The 13,976-nt window shown below is 43.8% G+C and overlaps 1 protein-coding gene across 1 annotated transcript; it reads right to left on the reverse strand.

Moving 5' to 3' along the window:
• Positions 1-630: 630 nt before the first annotated feature.
• Positions 631-11,763, reverse strand: ACTR10 (actin related protein 10). Its single transcript, XM_059850567.1, has 13 exons — positions 11,602-11,763; positions 10,002-10,074; positions 9,330-9,412; positions 8,335-8,443; positions 6,477-6,584; positions 6,229-6,296; positions 5,854-5,933; positions 4,837-4,872; positions 3,502-3,581; positions 3,335-3,408; positions 2,435-2,516; positions 1,608-1,809; positions 631-1,095 (listed from the first exon to the last, which is right to left on the reverse strand). The coding sequence occupies exons 1-13, from the start codon at positions 11,676-11,678 to the stop codon at positions 914-916; spliced, it is 1,254 nt and encodes a 417-aa protein (XP_059706550.1). The 5' UTR covers positions 11,679-11,763; the 3' UTR covers positions 631-913.
• Between the last annotated feature and the right edge of the window lie 2,213 nt (positions 11,764-13,976).

Below are 13,976 nucleotides of genomic sequence, written 5' to 3' on the forward strand. Positions count from 1 at the left end.
CCTGTTAAGGTAAAATACACTGACAAAGCCATGCAGGAGTCACTGGAGTGCTGCAGCACATTCCCTGTGCTAGGGTTCACCAGAAGAGGATTTCTTTAAATATCTGTTCGACTTGCAGAGTCGTGCTTCAGGCACACAGCAGGTGGGCAGCAGGCAGCACGGGGAGATCTGTCACAAAAAGCATGTTTGTGCCAATAAAAGACTTCACCACCCCAAAAATGTTATATTTATCATCCCAAATTTGAGACAAAAATTGCTCCTCAGGGTAGGATTTGCACCTCAGTCACCATGTAGCCAATGAGTCAAGTTTGACCTCAAACCTGTTTATAATTAATTTATAATAATTTATAGTCTTACACTGCTGAAATCTTTCTTGGAGGAGACATAAGGAGAGGTTGTAGCTCAGCATGATGAGAGGATTACAGGCAGAAGAGTTCTCTACTAAAACTCTTACAACAGGGGAAATAATGTTCCACTACCTTTGCTAAACAGCCCCAAACCATTTCTTCACATGTGACTCAAGGGTGGAATATTTTAATACAGAAGTTGGCACTAAAAATTCCCATAGATGTTTCCCTAGTGCTGTTCATTCTTCTCAACATGCTTAAAATGAAAACATCTTAAACCAAATTCTCTCAGCAATGCCATTTACTATACAGATAAATAATAAACAAATCAGTAGGGAACACTTTGCAAGGGGACAGAATTTCTCCAAAACAAGACAAAAGAGCAGAGTTAAGTTTGTAAACTATAACTGGACAGGGTTTTAAATAGTGTTAGTGCCTACACCCTGACAACACCCACACTGTTCATGTTTAATAGTGCTACACACAAATTAATGAACAAAAACCAAACCCCAAAGCACGTGGGTGCAGTTGAAATGAGGCAGAATCCTTGTGTGGAATTTAAGTGCTTATTTTTCTGTGGAAAAAGCTCTTTTCATCAGCGGTGGGGGTGCTTTTCCAACATCAAACATCATTTCCAGAGGGGGGTTGTTGAGGCAGCACCAGTCGGGGATGCGGCCGGTCTGGCTGTAATACTCCTTGGACACAGAGCGGCTCCCAAGGATGTCCTGGAGAGCTCCAAAAATTGCTCCTGCCAAAGAAAAAAATCTGCATTAATTCCATGGAGAATTTCTCCATCTAGTGCTTCCTATCAAGAATTTCAACTGGGGTATTTCAGCTCTGCCCCTCAATTTAAAGAGATGAATGGATATTGCTGTTTTCCTTCTCAGTAGCCCAGCTAATCCCAAACTGCTCCCATTTATATCCCTGGAAAGTAACTGAAAACAAGGAATCATCTGCTCTCTGCTGACAGCAAACCTGGCCTGGTTGACCCACTTCTTACAACAAAGTTTTTATTTGAAGCACTTCAACCAAACCCCATTTTGTTCAATTTTTACCCCCAAAAAGTTGCACCACAAATTCACACCAGCTGTGAGAAGATTCAGCCCACAGCAGCTGACCAGGGAAGAAAATCATCACAGAATTTGGTGCACAGAAATCGTTCTGGTTTGCTGACCCTAAGAATAAAAGGTTTTATTCACCACAAACCCCACTTGGAAGGGTTTTTTTTCACCCCTGCTCCCCAGTTGTTCCCATTCTTACCTCCCAGCCAGGCCACGCAGTTGGATTTGGCAGGGGGAGTGTGGATCCTGAAGGTTTTAGTGGCAAGAGCTTCCTTGTACTTGGGTTTCTCCACCAGGTGTCTGATCTCAGCCATGAGCCTGTGCAGGAAGCCCGGCAGCATTGCAGTGCCCCCGATCACCACCAGGTTCTCTGCCAGCTGCTTCCTGGTGTCTATGGGGCACTAATGCACACAGGGACACAAAAAAAAAAACCCCAAATAAATCAAACTGCCTGAGCTTGAAGCCATTCAGAGGTCTCTTAGAAAGCCAGTCCATTTCTATGCCCTCCAATTGCTGTTTTCTCATATTTAGCTGGAAAATAACCAAGATAACAATAGAAATGCAAGGGAAATGGCTGGAGGTGCAAAGGTGAAGGCTCCAGGCACAGAACTTCTTAAATAATTTGTTTTCATAAAGAATTCTAATTGAAATGTTTGTCATATCAGCCAAGTCCATGGCTCTCCAATAAATTGCATCTCAGCAAACTTATTTAAATGGCATCAATAGCTACAGGGAGCCAACTTTAATTAACATATATACACCACCACATAATGAAAATTTCCATTTATAGTGGTTTTCTAATGCATTTTTTTCCTAAATATAATCACAAGTGAAGCATTTGTATACGCCAAGAAAAAAAAATCTGTAATCAATTTAATATACTGCCTGCAATAAAGATGTCCAAATTAATTTTCTTCTAGCATAGGTAAACCAGCAGCCTGCAGGACTCAAAGTCTTGAGTCATTTCTAACCGCAGGTTGTCTAAGGCTGGAAGCATTCCCTAAACTGTTTCTAATATAAAAATACCTGAACCAGTGAATCCAAGATCAAAGTGGCAACAGATGTCTCTTCATTATCCTGTTCAAAGAGGATTTCCACCACGGAGTCTCTGTGGCAGAGACAGGAAGTAAGTGAGTGAGTGTTAACGAGCAGCAGAATCACACTGGGCTGAGCTGCAGATAACTCCAGCCCTCTGCTGCCAACACTTTGTCACTCCTGTCACACAGCCCATGCACCCAGCAGTGCCAGCAGGGAGGGTACAATCATGGACTCCTTGGGACAGTCATGGAATCCTTGGAAAAGACCTTTGAGATCATCACATTCAGCCCTCAACCCAGCATCAGCACCTTGTTCACCACTAAACCACGTCCCCAGGTGCCACATCCACACGTGTTTTGAACACTTCCAGGGATGGTGACTCCACCACTTCCCTGGGCAGCCTGTTCCAGTGCTTTACAACCCTTTCAGTGAAGCCATTCTCCCTACCATCCCATCTAAACTTCCCCAAGTCAACTTGAGGCCCTTTACCTTTGTTCTGTCCCCTGTTCCCTGGGAGCAGAGCCCAACCCACAGCTGGCTGCGTCCTCCTGGCAGGAGTTGCAGAGTGAGGTTTTCTCTGAGCCTCCTTTTGTCCAGGTTCAAATGCCATGTTCACATTACTAAACATGTCCTATTATCAGGCTTTGATACTCATTTCTCTTCCCCCATCCCTCCAACCTCTCTGCTCTCATCCTCCTCTTGGGGCTCTGCAGAAACCACTCCCTCCCATGATGGGTTTGCACTGTGCCCAGCACACAGCCTTCATTTTAGTGGCATTAAAAGCATATGCAAGTGTCTCATTAAAATCCAATTTTATGAAAATTTATGTGCTTTTAGAGTTGAAATATATCCTTGTAATGACAAATACTCTGCCATGGCATTTCTCACCTGATGGGGCCAACTACATGGAGAATCTTTTCTCCATCCAAGGGATAGTCCACATCAGGAGGAGGTGAGGGACGCTGGAAACAAAACCAAACATGTATTATTATTTTAGAGCCCAAAAAGGCTGCAGCCACCTCAGAAGAGCAGGAAGAGCTTCATCCTCCACTCACCTCAGCACTGCCATCAATGTTGAACTTGGCTGCCTGGATTTTCAGCCCCCGCTGGAGATCACTGACAAAGCAAGTGCGGACTGTGCAGAGGGGAAGGAAGAGAAGGGCAGAGTGAGGCCCCTTCATCACCAGCAAAACCAGCCATTTTCTTATTTAGAGAAGAACACACACTCCAGGCCCTTGCTGGTCTAAGATATTATCAAATAAATGCAAAGAGAAGCAGTCTCTCCTCTCCAGCAGAGTTAGGTGCTCTCTAGATCATGAGTTAAACAAAGCTGACACTAAAATTATGCTGGAAATCCTGCCTGTCCAAACCACACAAGATTTAAAGCCAGAGGGATGCTCCTAATGGTACCTCAAGGTGCCAGGGGTTGTATCCTGCCTTCACTGCAGGCTTTGCACCATGGCTCCAAATGAGGCATTGCTCGTTTCCTAAACAAACTCCTACCTTGCAACTTATTCCTTACTGCAACTCTTCTACACCCTGAGAATTCCAGAGTTTTCTGCTTCCAGACAACACTGACAGAGCACAGCCTCATTTGTATCCCAGCTGCTAGTGTTATTATACTCTTAATTATTTGTATTTGGCACAGGTGAGCATCTTCCCGATAAACTGCTGTCACAATGAAACAATCCTTCAACACACAGACAACAACAATTTCATCCCTAGCCTGGGGTCTCTGGTTCCAAAAGACTGCATGGAAAACACAACTCATCAGAAAAAAGGAATCAGAAAAGCAACTTCCATTTCACAAAGCACCAGCTGCATTTATTTTGCATTTGACTGCTGGATTTCTTCTTAATTTGACCCAAGGGATACATACTAGTTACTGTTTTCTAGGAAAACACATCTTTTTCTATCTGTTGCACATGTAACAATCACATAGGAATTCATCCAAGTTCTGCCCAAAGAAAGACTCTACTTTTTCTGGTGTAGTAAATGTAGTTCTTGTCTCCTCTTGCCTACCTGAACACACCAAAACATCTTTTATAAATACTTTTTTTTTGGAAAAATTTACTTTAAAGCAAACTGAGCCTTTCTAGTTCATCTATAAACAAGACTACACAACAGTGCAACCCTCTTTCTGTGCCCACCTACCAAATACATCTAAAAGTTGCAACTCAGCAACACAGAGGTTAAAGTGAAAGAGGATTTCAAAACCTGGTTTTGGTTTTGCTTTCAAAGAGGAAGAACAACACAAGTTCATCCAAGAGGTAATAAATACAGCAGAGATGAGAAATAAATTCCTAAATGTAAAATATTGCACACTTGTTATTATCACAATCTACTGCACAATTTCATACACTAGAGTTTCACAAAGCAAACAAGTTTACCTTTTATATCCTCTACTATGTCTTCTGGGACTGAGCCTGAAATAAAAAAAAAACCAACTTAGTTTCATTCTTAAATTCTCTTCCTACTTAAAAAAACCCTTTTGTTCTAAGTTGAATTGCATTTAATAGATTAAACTTTCACTCTGACAGCAGCTTTCAAAGATTTCCAAATAAGAAAAGATATTAAGAACAGAAATATGTTTGTCTTTGCTCAAAACAGACTGAAAAATTACTGCAGAACTTTTGTCTCAGCCTTTATTCCAAACTGCTGTGAGAAGAGGCTTATCATAAAAATAATATACTTGTGAAACTACAGAATCACAAGGTTGGAAGAGACCTTCAGGATCATCAAGTCCAACCCAGCCCCAACACCTCAACTCAACCCTGGCACCCAGTGCCACATCCAGTCTTTGTTAAACACACCCAGGGATGGGGACTCCACCACCTCCCTGGGCAGCCATTCCAGAACTTTCTCACCCTTTCTGTAAAAAACTTTTTCCTGATATCAAACTTGTATTTCCCTTGGTGCAGCTTGAGGCTGTGTGCTCTGGTTCTGTCAGTGCTGCCTGGAGAAAGAGCCCAGCCCCAGCTGAGCACAGCCACCTTTCAGGAGTTGTAGGGAGTGATAAGGCCAGCCCTGAGTCTCCTTTTCTCCAGGCTGAGCCCCCCCAGCTCCCTCTCCCTCAGTCATTCCTCACAGGGTTTGTGTTCCCAGTCCCTCACCAGCCTTGCTGTCTCCTCTGGACATGTTGTTCCATTGTCCCAATGTCCTTCCCAACCTGAGGGCCCAGAGCTGGGCACAGCACTCCAGGTGTGGCCTCAGCAGTGCAGAGTACAGGGGAACAATGACCTCCCTGCTCCTGCTGGCCACACTGCTCCTCACCCAGGCCAAGGAAGAATTCATGCAGTAGGGCCACAGGAGACACAGTGAATCCTAAACCCATTTTATTCTCTGTTAGGATTAACACCCTGTCCCCAGAGCAGTTCCCAGCACAGATGCCCCATGCCAGTCCTTACCCATCACGGAGGGAAGGCTTTGTCCTTTGGCCAGTCCTGTGTCCACTGTGCACTGCTCCAGCAGCTGATACTCCAGCTCCCTAAAACAGTGCCCAGGAGGGTGGGCAGAGACATCCATGAACCCAGCCTGGCTCTCTGGACTACACCCCAGGGACACGACTCATTCCTTGCAGTTACAGCCTTCCAAATATAAACTTAAGGACACCCCATTCCCACAGTTTTTACCACATCAGCAACAGCTGCACAGTTTTAACTCTAAAAATTGGATGATGTTACAGCAAGTTGAGATTTAGAAAAGGAATTTTTGTTCATGGTCAAAGAGGAACTTTCACAAATAAATAATTCGTAACCTGGAATGGGTAACTATGAACTTACTTGTGGATGGCCTTTCCTCCCAGGGGGAGGGAACCCCAGCAACTCAGGATAGGAATTCCCTCATAGATCTACAAGAAGATCAGGAAATTCTCCTTTTTTTCATTAGTTTTCAGTCTGCTGGAATTAAATGCCTTTTCCCTTCTAAAATCCCTTGCATCAGCCACCGTCTAACTACTTTTGTCCAAAATTAATTTCTAGTAAAAAAATTCTCATGTTTCATGACAGCCCCACTGAAAATGAAAGGATACAGGCAGCACTAGGCTTTCTGCATATCCACAGTCCAGCACCATGGCAGAGTTGATCCCCAGTGTCAGGAGAGACATCAGATGACTTGGAGCAAACAAAACAGAAGGTACCTACACAGAAACCAAAAGCAAAGCTGGCAGAAGGAGGAAAAAAGAAACAAAGTATTGATGCCTTCCCTGAATGGCATTTTAAAAGCAAACCCCAAACAACTGTATCTTGAATTATTCCAGTACTAATCTAATGAACAAATAGAACAGGATTCCAGATTCTGTGTCCATCTTCTCTGTGATGCACACCAGGTACTTCAGTAATGATGGATGTTGGAATGGGCTTGTAAGAAAAGCAAGTGTTGGCTATAAAACTCAGGTCCAGTTTCTTATGGTTATTGAAAAAATGAAAGAAGCTGCAGTACAGCTACTTCAAAAGCTGTAAAAACTTGAAGCTGTGAATAAAAGAGCTAGAAAATCCATAAAAGTGTGCCTTGACAAAAACTGCTGCAGCCAAAAAGAAAAGGCTGTTTGAAACATTCTCACAAAAACAATGTGGAAACTCAAGTTGAAATTACATGAGAATTACCTCCTTCTCCCAGAATTCCATAAATCAAGTATTCTAGAAAGCAACAGTTCCATTAAAAGAACACTTTGAAGTGTGAAATAAGAAATTTCAATAAATCCTGCACTTACAGGAAACATACTGACCCTAAACCCAGAGCCAGAAGGTAAAATATTGACCCTGTATTAATAAACCATTCTTTGCACCAAGTAGAAGAATGGAAACCAGAGAGAATTTAATTTCTATCAGTATTAACTGGCTTTTTAACATGTTACAAAGTCTCTCCATCAAAATATGACTGAATACATGAGCCATTTTCAACAAACCATTTTGCATGGGATGTGCTTTAGCTGAGACATTTTATTGCTGCAAAAGGGATTAGGGAAAAAACCTCAAAAAACCAACTCCAATTCTTCACCAAGGTGAAGTCATCAGAAAACTTCACCAATAGTAAGAAAGAATTATGCAGAAGTTTGTGCTTAGTTGGTAAACTGTGCTGTGGAAGGGCAGTGAAGAAGAAGTACTGCAGTCAAACTGGTTTCACTACTTTTTATAGAAAAACCTTAAATTTTCTTCTGTCGGAACTGAAGAAGCACGGAGTCACCTTCTAAAACATTTCATGTTACAACTGAGAAAGAATTAGGTTCAGACTTTTCACAGAATCCCTGACTGGTTGGGTGGGATGGAACCTTAAGGACCATCCAGTTCCACTCCTGCCATGGGCAGGGACACCTTCCACTATCCCAGGTTGCTCCAAGCCCCATCCAGCCTGGCCTTGGACACTTCCAGGAATGGGGTAGCCACAGGTCTTTTTTCCCCACAACTTTTCTTCAAAAAGACTGATTAGGCAGAGCAGGTATTTGATTTCAGGTAAGTTCTTCTCTAAATGAGCACAGCCATGTGCTAGGCAGCTATTGACTGTGGCAGAAATCAGGAGACTTGCTGACAGGGCACTAAGAAGTGTTTAAATATAAATCCTGGCTCCAGGCAGAGCTCAATGGGGATTATTGGATCTGTCTGGGACAGTGCACTGTGAGCTGTATTATCTACAAGCCAGGGAAACCTTACAGAGCCTTGTTAATTGCTGCTGCTGCTTTGTGGCCTCATGAAGAGTCAGAATGGAACAAAAATGGTCTTTAATCCAACTTCCATGCCCTACTTCCTCACACCATCATCTGACTTTTCTTCTTTATGCCTCTCACTCTTTTGTTACTAGTTCCGCTTTTATTTCCCACATCTGGTACTGATGGTAAGCAAAATTCTTCCTGGCAAGTGGAGCAAATGTACACATTTCTGTCAAACACTCACCTCAAAATGCTTGAAAAGGACCCTGGTGAGGGTGTCCCTGAAGTGTGAAGGGCACAGGACTGACTCTATGATCACAACACGCCGGTCCCTGGGATTCACCAGCAGATGCCTAAAAAATTACAAAGATGTGCAAAATAAAACTGGGAAGTATAAGCAGGTATTATGAAATCTATCCTACAATCATATTCCACTTTCCTCAAAAATCTTAAAGATTTCCATTTAGATAGCATTTGCTACAGCAGACCCCAAAGATTTTCACAAATCTAAAAACCCCAATGCTTTCAGGGAATTCATTCTACATTTCTAAATCAATATAAAATAATACAAAAATAAGCCATCAATGGCTTGTCCAGTGTCATAAAGCACATAAGAATGATGATACTCTGATATTCAGATGCTCTGATTTCAGTGGAAGAGGATGAAATTGTCCTGATTTCAATTGCAAAGTGGTGGTCCAGGACAGGAGAAAAAAACAACCCAGCCCACAGCAGATCTGAGGTACAGAAATTAAATCCTCGTTTCCCTGTGATGGCTTTCACTGTGGAAAAATATGGATTGGAAGCAAAGAGAAAAGACCTAGCCCAGTTTCATTATTCACTAAGGGTACTAAAAACAGAATAAAGGAATGTATTGCTGAGGTAAAAACATTCCACAGGCAAAGACTCCTCCTTCCAAACCACTGTGGAGAGAGTTCTGCACTGACAGGAGCTTCAGCCCTACCAAAATCAATGCAACTCCTGAGGGAATGCCTTCCCCTTCCCAGGCCCTTGATAAATCCCTCAGCTGAAAGGTAATTGATCAAACACCTTCTGCTTTTACAGAGCAACTGCTGCTGCAGGACAGGAGCTCTTTGTAAGAGAAGCTGGATTTCAGCACCCCCCCAGCCAGGCAGCCCCTTGCAAAGCCTTATCTCAGTTTTCTTATCTAACCAGGCAGTGCCCATCCCCTGCTCACAGCCCTGGAAGTGCTCAGAGAAGGCCTGGAAGGTCTCTTACCTGAAATACAGCATGTGGATAAATTCCTTCAGGTAGGAATACAGCTCCTCTGTATTGATGTTGTACTGAACCACCTTGACAGGCTGGGAAGGGAAAACATCCACAGTCAGTTCCAATGCTGGCCAGTGATTATTTCTATACATATGTATATGTATGTATGTTCACATATGATATATAAAGATATATCTAAGATACATACATAATATATATTTAATCTGACATTATATATAATTATTCACTCCTGCCTGATTTGCTCTTTGTCCTTAACACACCACATAAACCCACTCTATAACTAAATTCCACAGTTAATTAATGCTAATTTTTCATACAGGCAACTTAGAATTAGTTTTCCAGCCTCTACTAAATGAAAATAATTATTATTCTAATTATTACATAAAATAATAATTATTATTATTATATTAATTAATTATATAAAAATATTAATTCTCAATAAATGCCCTAAAACACAAGCTCCATGGGGGCTGATTACTGGCATCACACTTATCTGCACCTACCCACAGTTTTTAATAGCAGCAGTTAAAATAATAAAAAATATAATAATATTTCAGAATATTTTATTCAGGCAGTGAAAAATGGCTTGTGGTGGACATAAAAAGCATCTGCAAATTCTTACTATGCCATAACACACCAAACAGCATAAAACCAGTTCACCTTTGAGATATCAGGTTTCTTGATTTCACTGGGGATGATGCATCTTGGTCCTGTTTCTCCTGCAAACCCACACCTGAAAGAAAATGTTAATTTTATTAAATTATCTGAAGTCACCACTTGACCCCTTGGGCCTAGGGACCATCCCAGAGTAATGAATGAGGGAATTCTGTTACTGCAGACAGGGGTTTTGCACACAGTTTTCCTATCCAACCACTTGGAGATAAATTAAAGGTGGACTAAAAGATAAAGGTTTTGTATCTTTTTTATTGACTCTCTCATCAAAAGGATAAAAACAGCAGCAACCCCAAACCAAACTTTTCAGAAACCCACCTGATCTTCCTCAAACCCACAAGAACCATGGACTGAAGAAAGGAAATTAAAATCAAAATTATTTCAAAGTTGATTTCAGCCTCAGTGCCTGATACTTGTTTCACCCCTGTCACTCCCAGTAACTACAAATCTCAGAAGAAAACCACAGTTTTCTGTAAAGCTGCTGGACTTGCAGCACTTTTAATGCAAAAAGTCAATTAATGCTTGATTCTGGTATTTGGCAACCATCAACATGTTGGATCATTTCAGAAAAAAAAAAAAAAACCTTGAAACAGAATTTTGACTTTCTTGAATTCAGAATTTAATTTTCTTCTTTTGTCTCAAAAAGATGCTTGTGCAGTCCCAGTGTGAACAGGCAGTTTTCCTTGAACTTTCAGCTAATTTCAGCCTTATTTTGAACAGAACATTTCTCACACAATCCAGCTGCAGTTACTTCTGTGAGAATGAAGGCCAGAAACAGATCCTAAAAACACACTATTCAGGGAAAAGGTATTTCCAAAAGAGGGTTTAATTGGACAAACAATGCCCAAGGAATAAAAGCACACAAGCACCAAAAACTTGGGAAAAGCTGTCAATGTGAATCCACAAAAAGCCACCCATGGGAATCACCTGTCCCCATCTATGAAGGCTCTGTTAAATCCTCCCATTCCCAGGTAACAAAGCTTTTGGCCCACGAGGTAAAATACCAAAAAAAGAGTGAGCATTCCTGCTTCAGCACTCGAGCTAAATCTTGGTTTAGGTTATTTAGATTTATTTTGATTACTTATTTAGATTAATCTAAAACACAAGATTAAAGTCATAGGCTGTTCATTACCAGCTCCACACCACACAGATCAAGACAGAAAGGGGAAAACCTCACATAATTATTCTTGTAAAAATGGTTGGGATGGGAAGAGGACTTAAAAACCATCTCATTCCACCCCCTGACACAAGCAGGGACACCTTCCACTATCCCAGGTTGCTCCAAGCCCTGTCCAACCCGGTCCTGAACACTTCCAGGGGATGGGGCAGCTACAGCTTCTCTGGGCACCCTGTGCCAGGGCCTCACACCCTCACAGCAAAGAATTCTTTCCCAACATCCTACCTAAGCCTGTGCTCTGGCAATGTGAAGCCATTCCCTCATGTCCTGTCACTCCAGCCCCTTGTCCAAATCGCTTTTTAGCTCTCTGGAACCCCTTTAAGCCCTGGAAGGGGCTCTAAAGTCTCCCTGCACCTTTCCCTTCTCCAGACCGGTCATCCCCAAATCCCGACCTCAGCGCGGGGCACTCACTTGGTGAAGGCCTGCCCCAGGTCGATCACCACGGCGGTTTTCTCCCCGCCGCTGCCGAGCCCCTCGTACAGCGGCATCGCGGCGCGGCCTCCCTTTCTCCCTCCTCCCTCACCCGTTCCCTTCCCCGTTTCCCTGCCGTTCCGCCTCCCTCAGCCGCCGCTACACGGGCCCTTCCTGCTCCCCGGCGCGCCGGGCTGCCCGCGGCGCCTGTCCGCCCCGCCGCCGCCCCGCCGCCTCCCTTGGGCCAGCACCGCCGCTCCCGCCCCATTCTACAGGGCTGTAGCGCGGCCGGGAGCGCCGAGGTGCCGGCGGCGGGCGCGGGGCGGGGCGGCCTCCCCTCAGCTCCGCTCCGGCGGCAGCCTGGGCAGCCGCGGGGAGCCGCGCGGCGCGGCCATGAGGGGCCGAAGGGGCGGGCCCTGCGTGAGGGCGCCGGGGGAAGCGTGGCTGGGGCTGCTACGGCTCGAGCAAAATCGTGAAAATTAGAGAATCATTCAGGCTGGAAAAACCCCCCAAGGTCATCGAGTCCATCCGTTGCACCATTAAACTATGTTTCCAAGTGCCACATTCACGTGGCTTTTAAATTCGTCCAGGGATGGGGACTTCATCAATTCCCTGGGCAGCCTGCACAGCCGTTTCTGTGAAGAAATTTTTCCCAATTTTTCAACCTAAACTGCCCGTGGGACAGCTTGAGGCCATTTCCCCTTGTCCCTGTTCCCTGGAGCACAGCTCGACCCCCCGGCTGTCCCCTCCTGGCAGGAGCTGTGCAGAGCCACAAGGTTCCCCCCTGAGCCTCCTTTGCTCCAGGCTGAGCCCCTTCCCAGCTCCCTCTGCCTCTCTTGGTGCCCCAAACCCTTCCCCAGCTCCATTCCCTTCTCCAGACACGCTCCAGCCCCTCAATGTCCTTGTTCTGAGTGTCCCAAAACTGCCCCAGGGCTGGAGGTCCCTCAGCAATGCCAGCACAGAGGGACGGGCACTGCCCTGATCCTGCTGCCACGCCATGGCTGATACAGAAAACAGCCACGTTTAATGCAAAAAGCCATTTCTATGAGGTTAAACGCACAGTACCCTCAGGGTACAGCATCCTCTCTCCTGAGCAGAAATAAAACAACGCGGGGACTAAAAAAGCCACATCGCTCTGCTGCTCCTGGAGTGTGGAGGTTGGGAGTGAAGATGGGAGCTCAAAATACAGTGAGGCTAGAAATGATAAACCCCATGGTGGTCACAGCTTGTGCAGGGCCAGGGGTTGGACACAGTGATCCTTGCTGATCCCTTTCAGCTCAGGACCTTCTAGGAATCCGTGCTTTCAAGACTGGGTGGCCTGAGACAGGTGATCAGAGAGGCAGATGATCAGCTGTGCTTAGTAGTGTGAAAAATTCCAGTCACTTGTTTTTAAAATTTTAACAGTTTAACAGTAATAAAATGGTTATAAAAATAGTAATATAATTAGAGTAGTAAAAATTTGGACAATTAGGATTAGGACAATATGAGAGACAATAAAAACAAAGAGTTACGGACATCCGGGTACCTTTTCTGGGCAAAATAAGCCCAAAAAAGGACCCACATTGACAGAGGATTAACCCTTAAAAGCAACAGCCTGTTGCATATTCATACATCTCATACGTGATGCATAAATTCTATTCAAACACAGGATTCTGTCTGGTCAGTGTCAGCTTCTTCCTCTGAATCCTGATGGCATCTCATCTTCATGGCTGAGCAAGGCGGGAAGAAGTTCATTCCTTCTGATAATGGAGCAATAAATTCTTTTCCTCTGAAAGATTTAGGTGTCCTGTGGCTGCTACCTCACTGTCAGTCCTTTCTTTAGGAAAAAAAGTATCCTACATAGCACAGTTTCTATTTTAACATTATGTTATAACCTAAAACTATATTTAACACACTACTTAAGAGAATTAATACAGCATAACTTTCTAACACAACACATCTAATATTCATTTTAATATTTGCAATAAGCCAATAATAAAATATGCATTTTTCACAGTACAAATAACCTAATCAATAAAAGGTGTTCTGATGAATATTGTCTGTGGTATGTGTCTCTCCATTACTGGATCCCCTGGCTGGGAAAAGGGAATTTCTAACAGACTTTGGTAGTTGTAATGCAAATTTGGGTTCACTTGTGGAAGAGATTCCAAAGGTAGTGCTTGCCCCAATCCCAACAACCATCTTCTCTCCCCTGCCAATTCTCCCCTTCCCCACAATAATCACCCCTGTAAAACCTGCTGCTCTTCAGGCAGTCATGATGTCCAGGAGTGTGACTGTGGCCCTGCTTACACCCCCAAAAGATGAGTCCTGGGTATTTATTTCAGCCAAGTGCACGAGACCCATTTCTTCTTCAGGGCAGTAAAATAAGCATTGAA

Source organism: Haemorhous mexicanus, chromosome 6 (assembly GCF_027477595.1).
Source record: "Haemorhous mexicanus isolate bHaeMex1 chromosome 6, bHaeMex1.pri, whole genome shotgun sequence".
NCBI lineage: Eukaryota > Metazoa > Chordata > Aves > Passeriformes > Fringillidae > Haemorhous > Haemorhous mexicanus.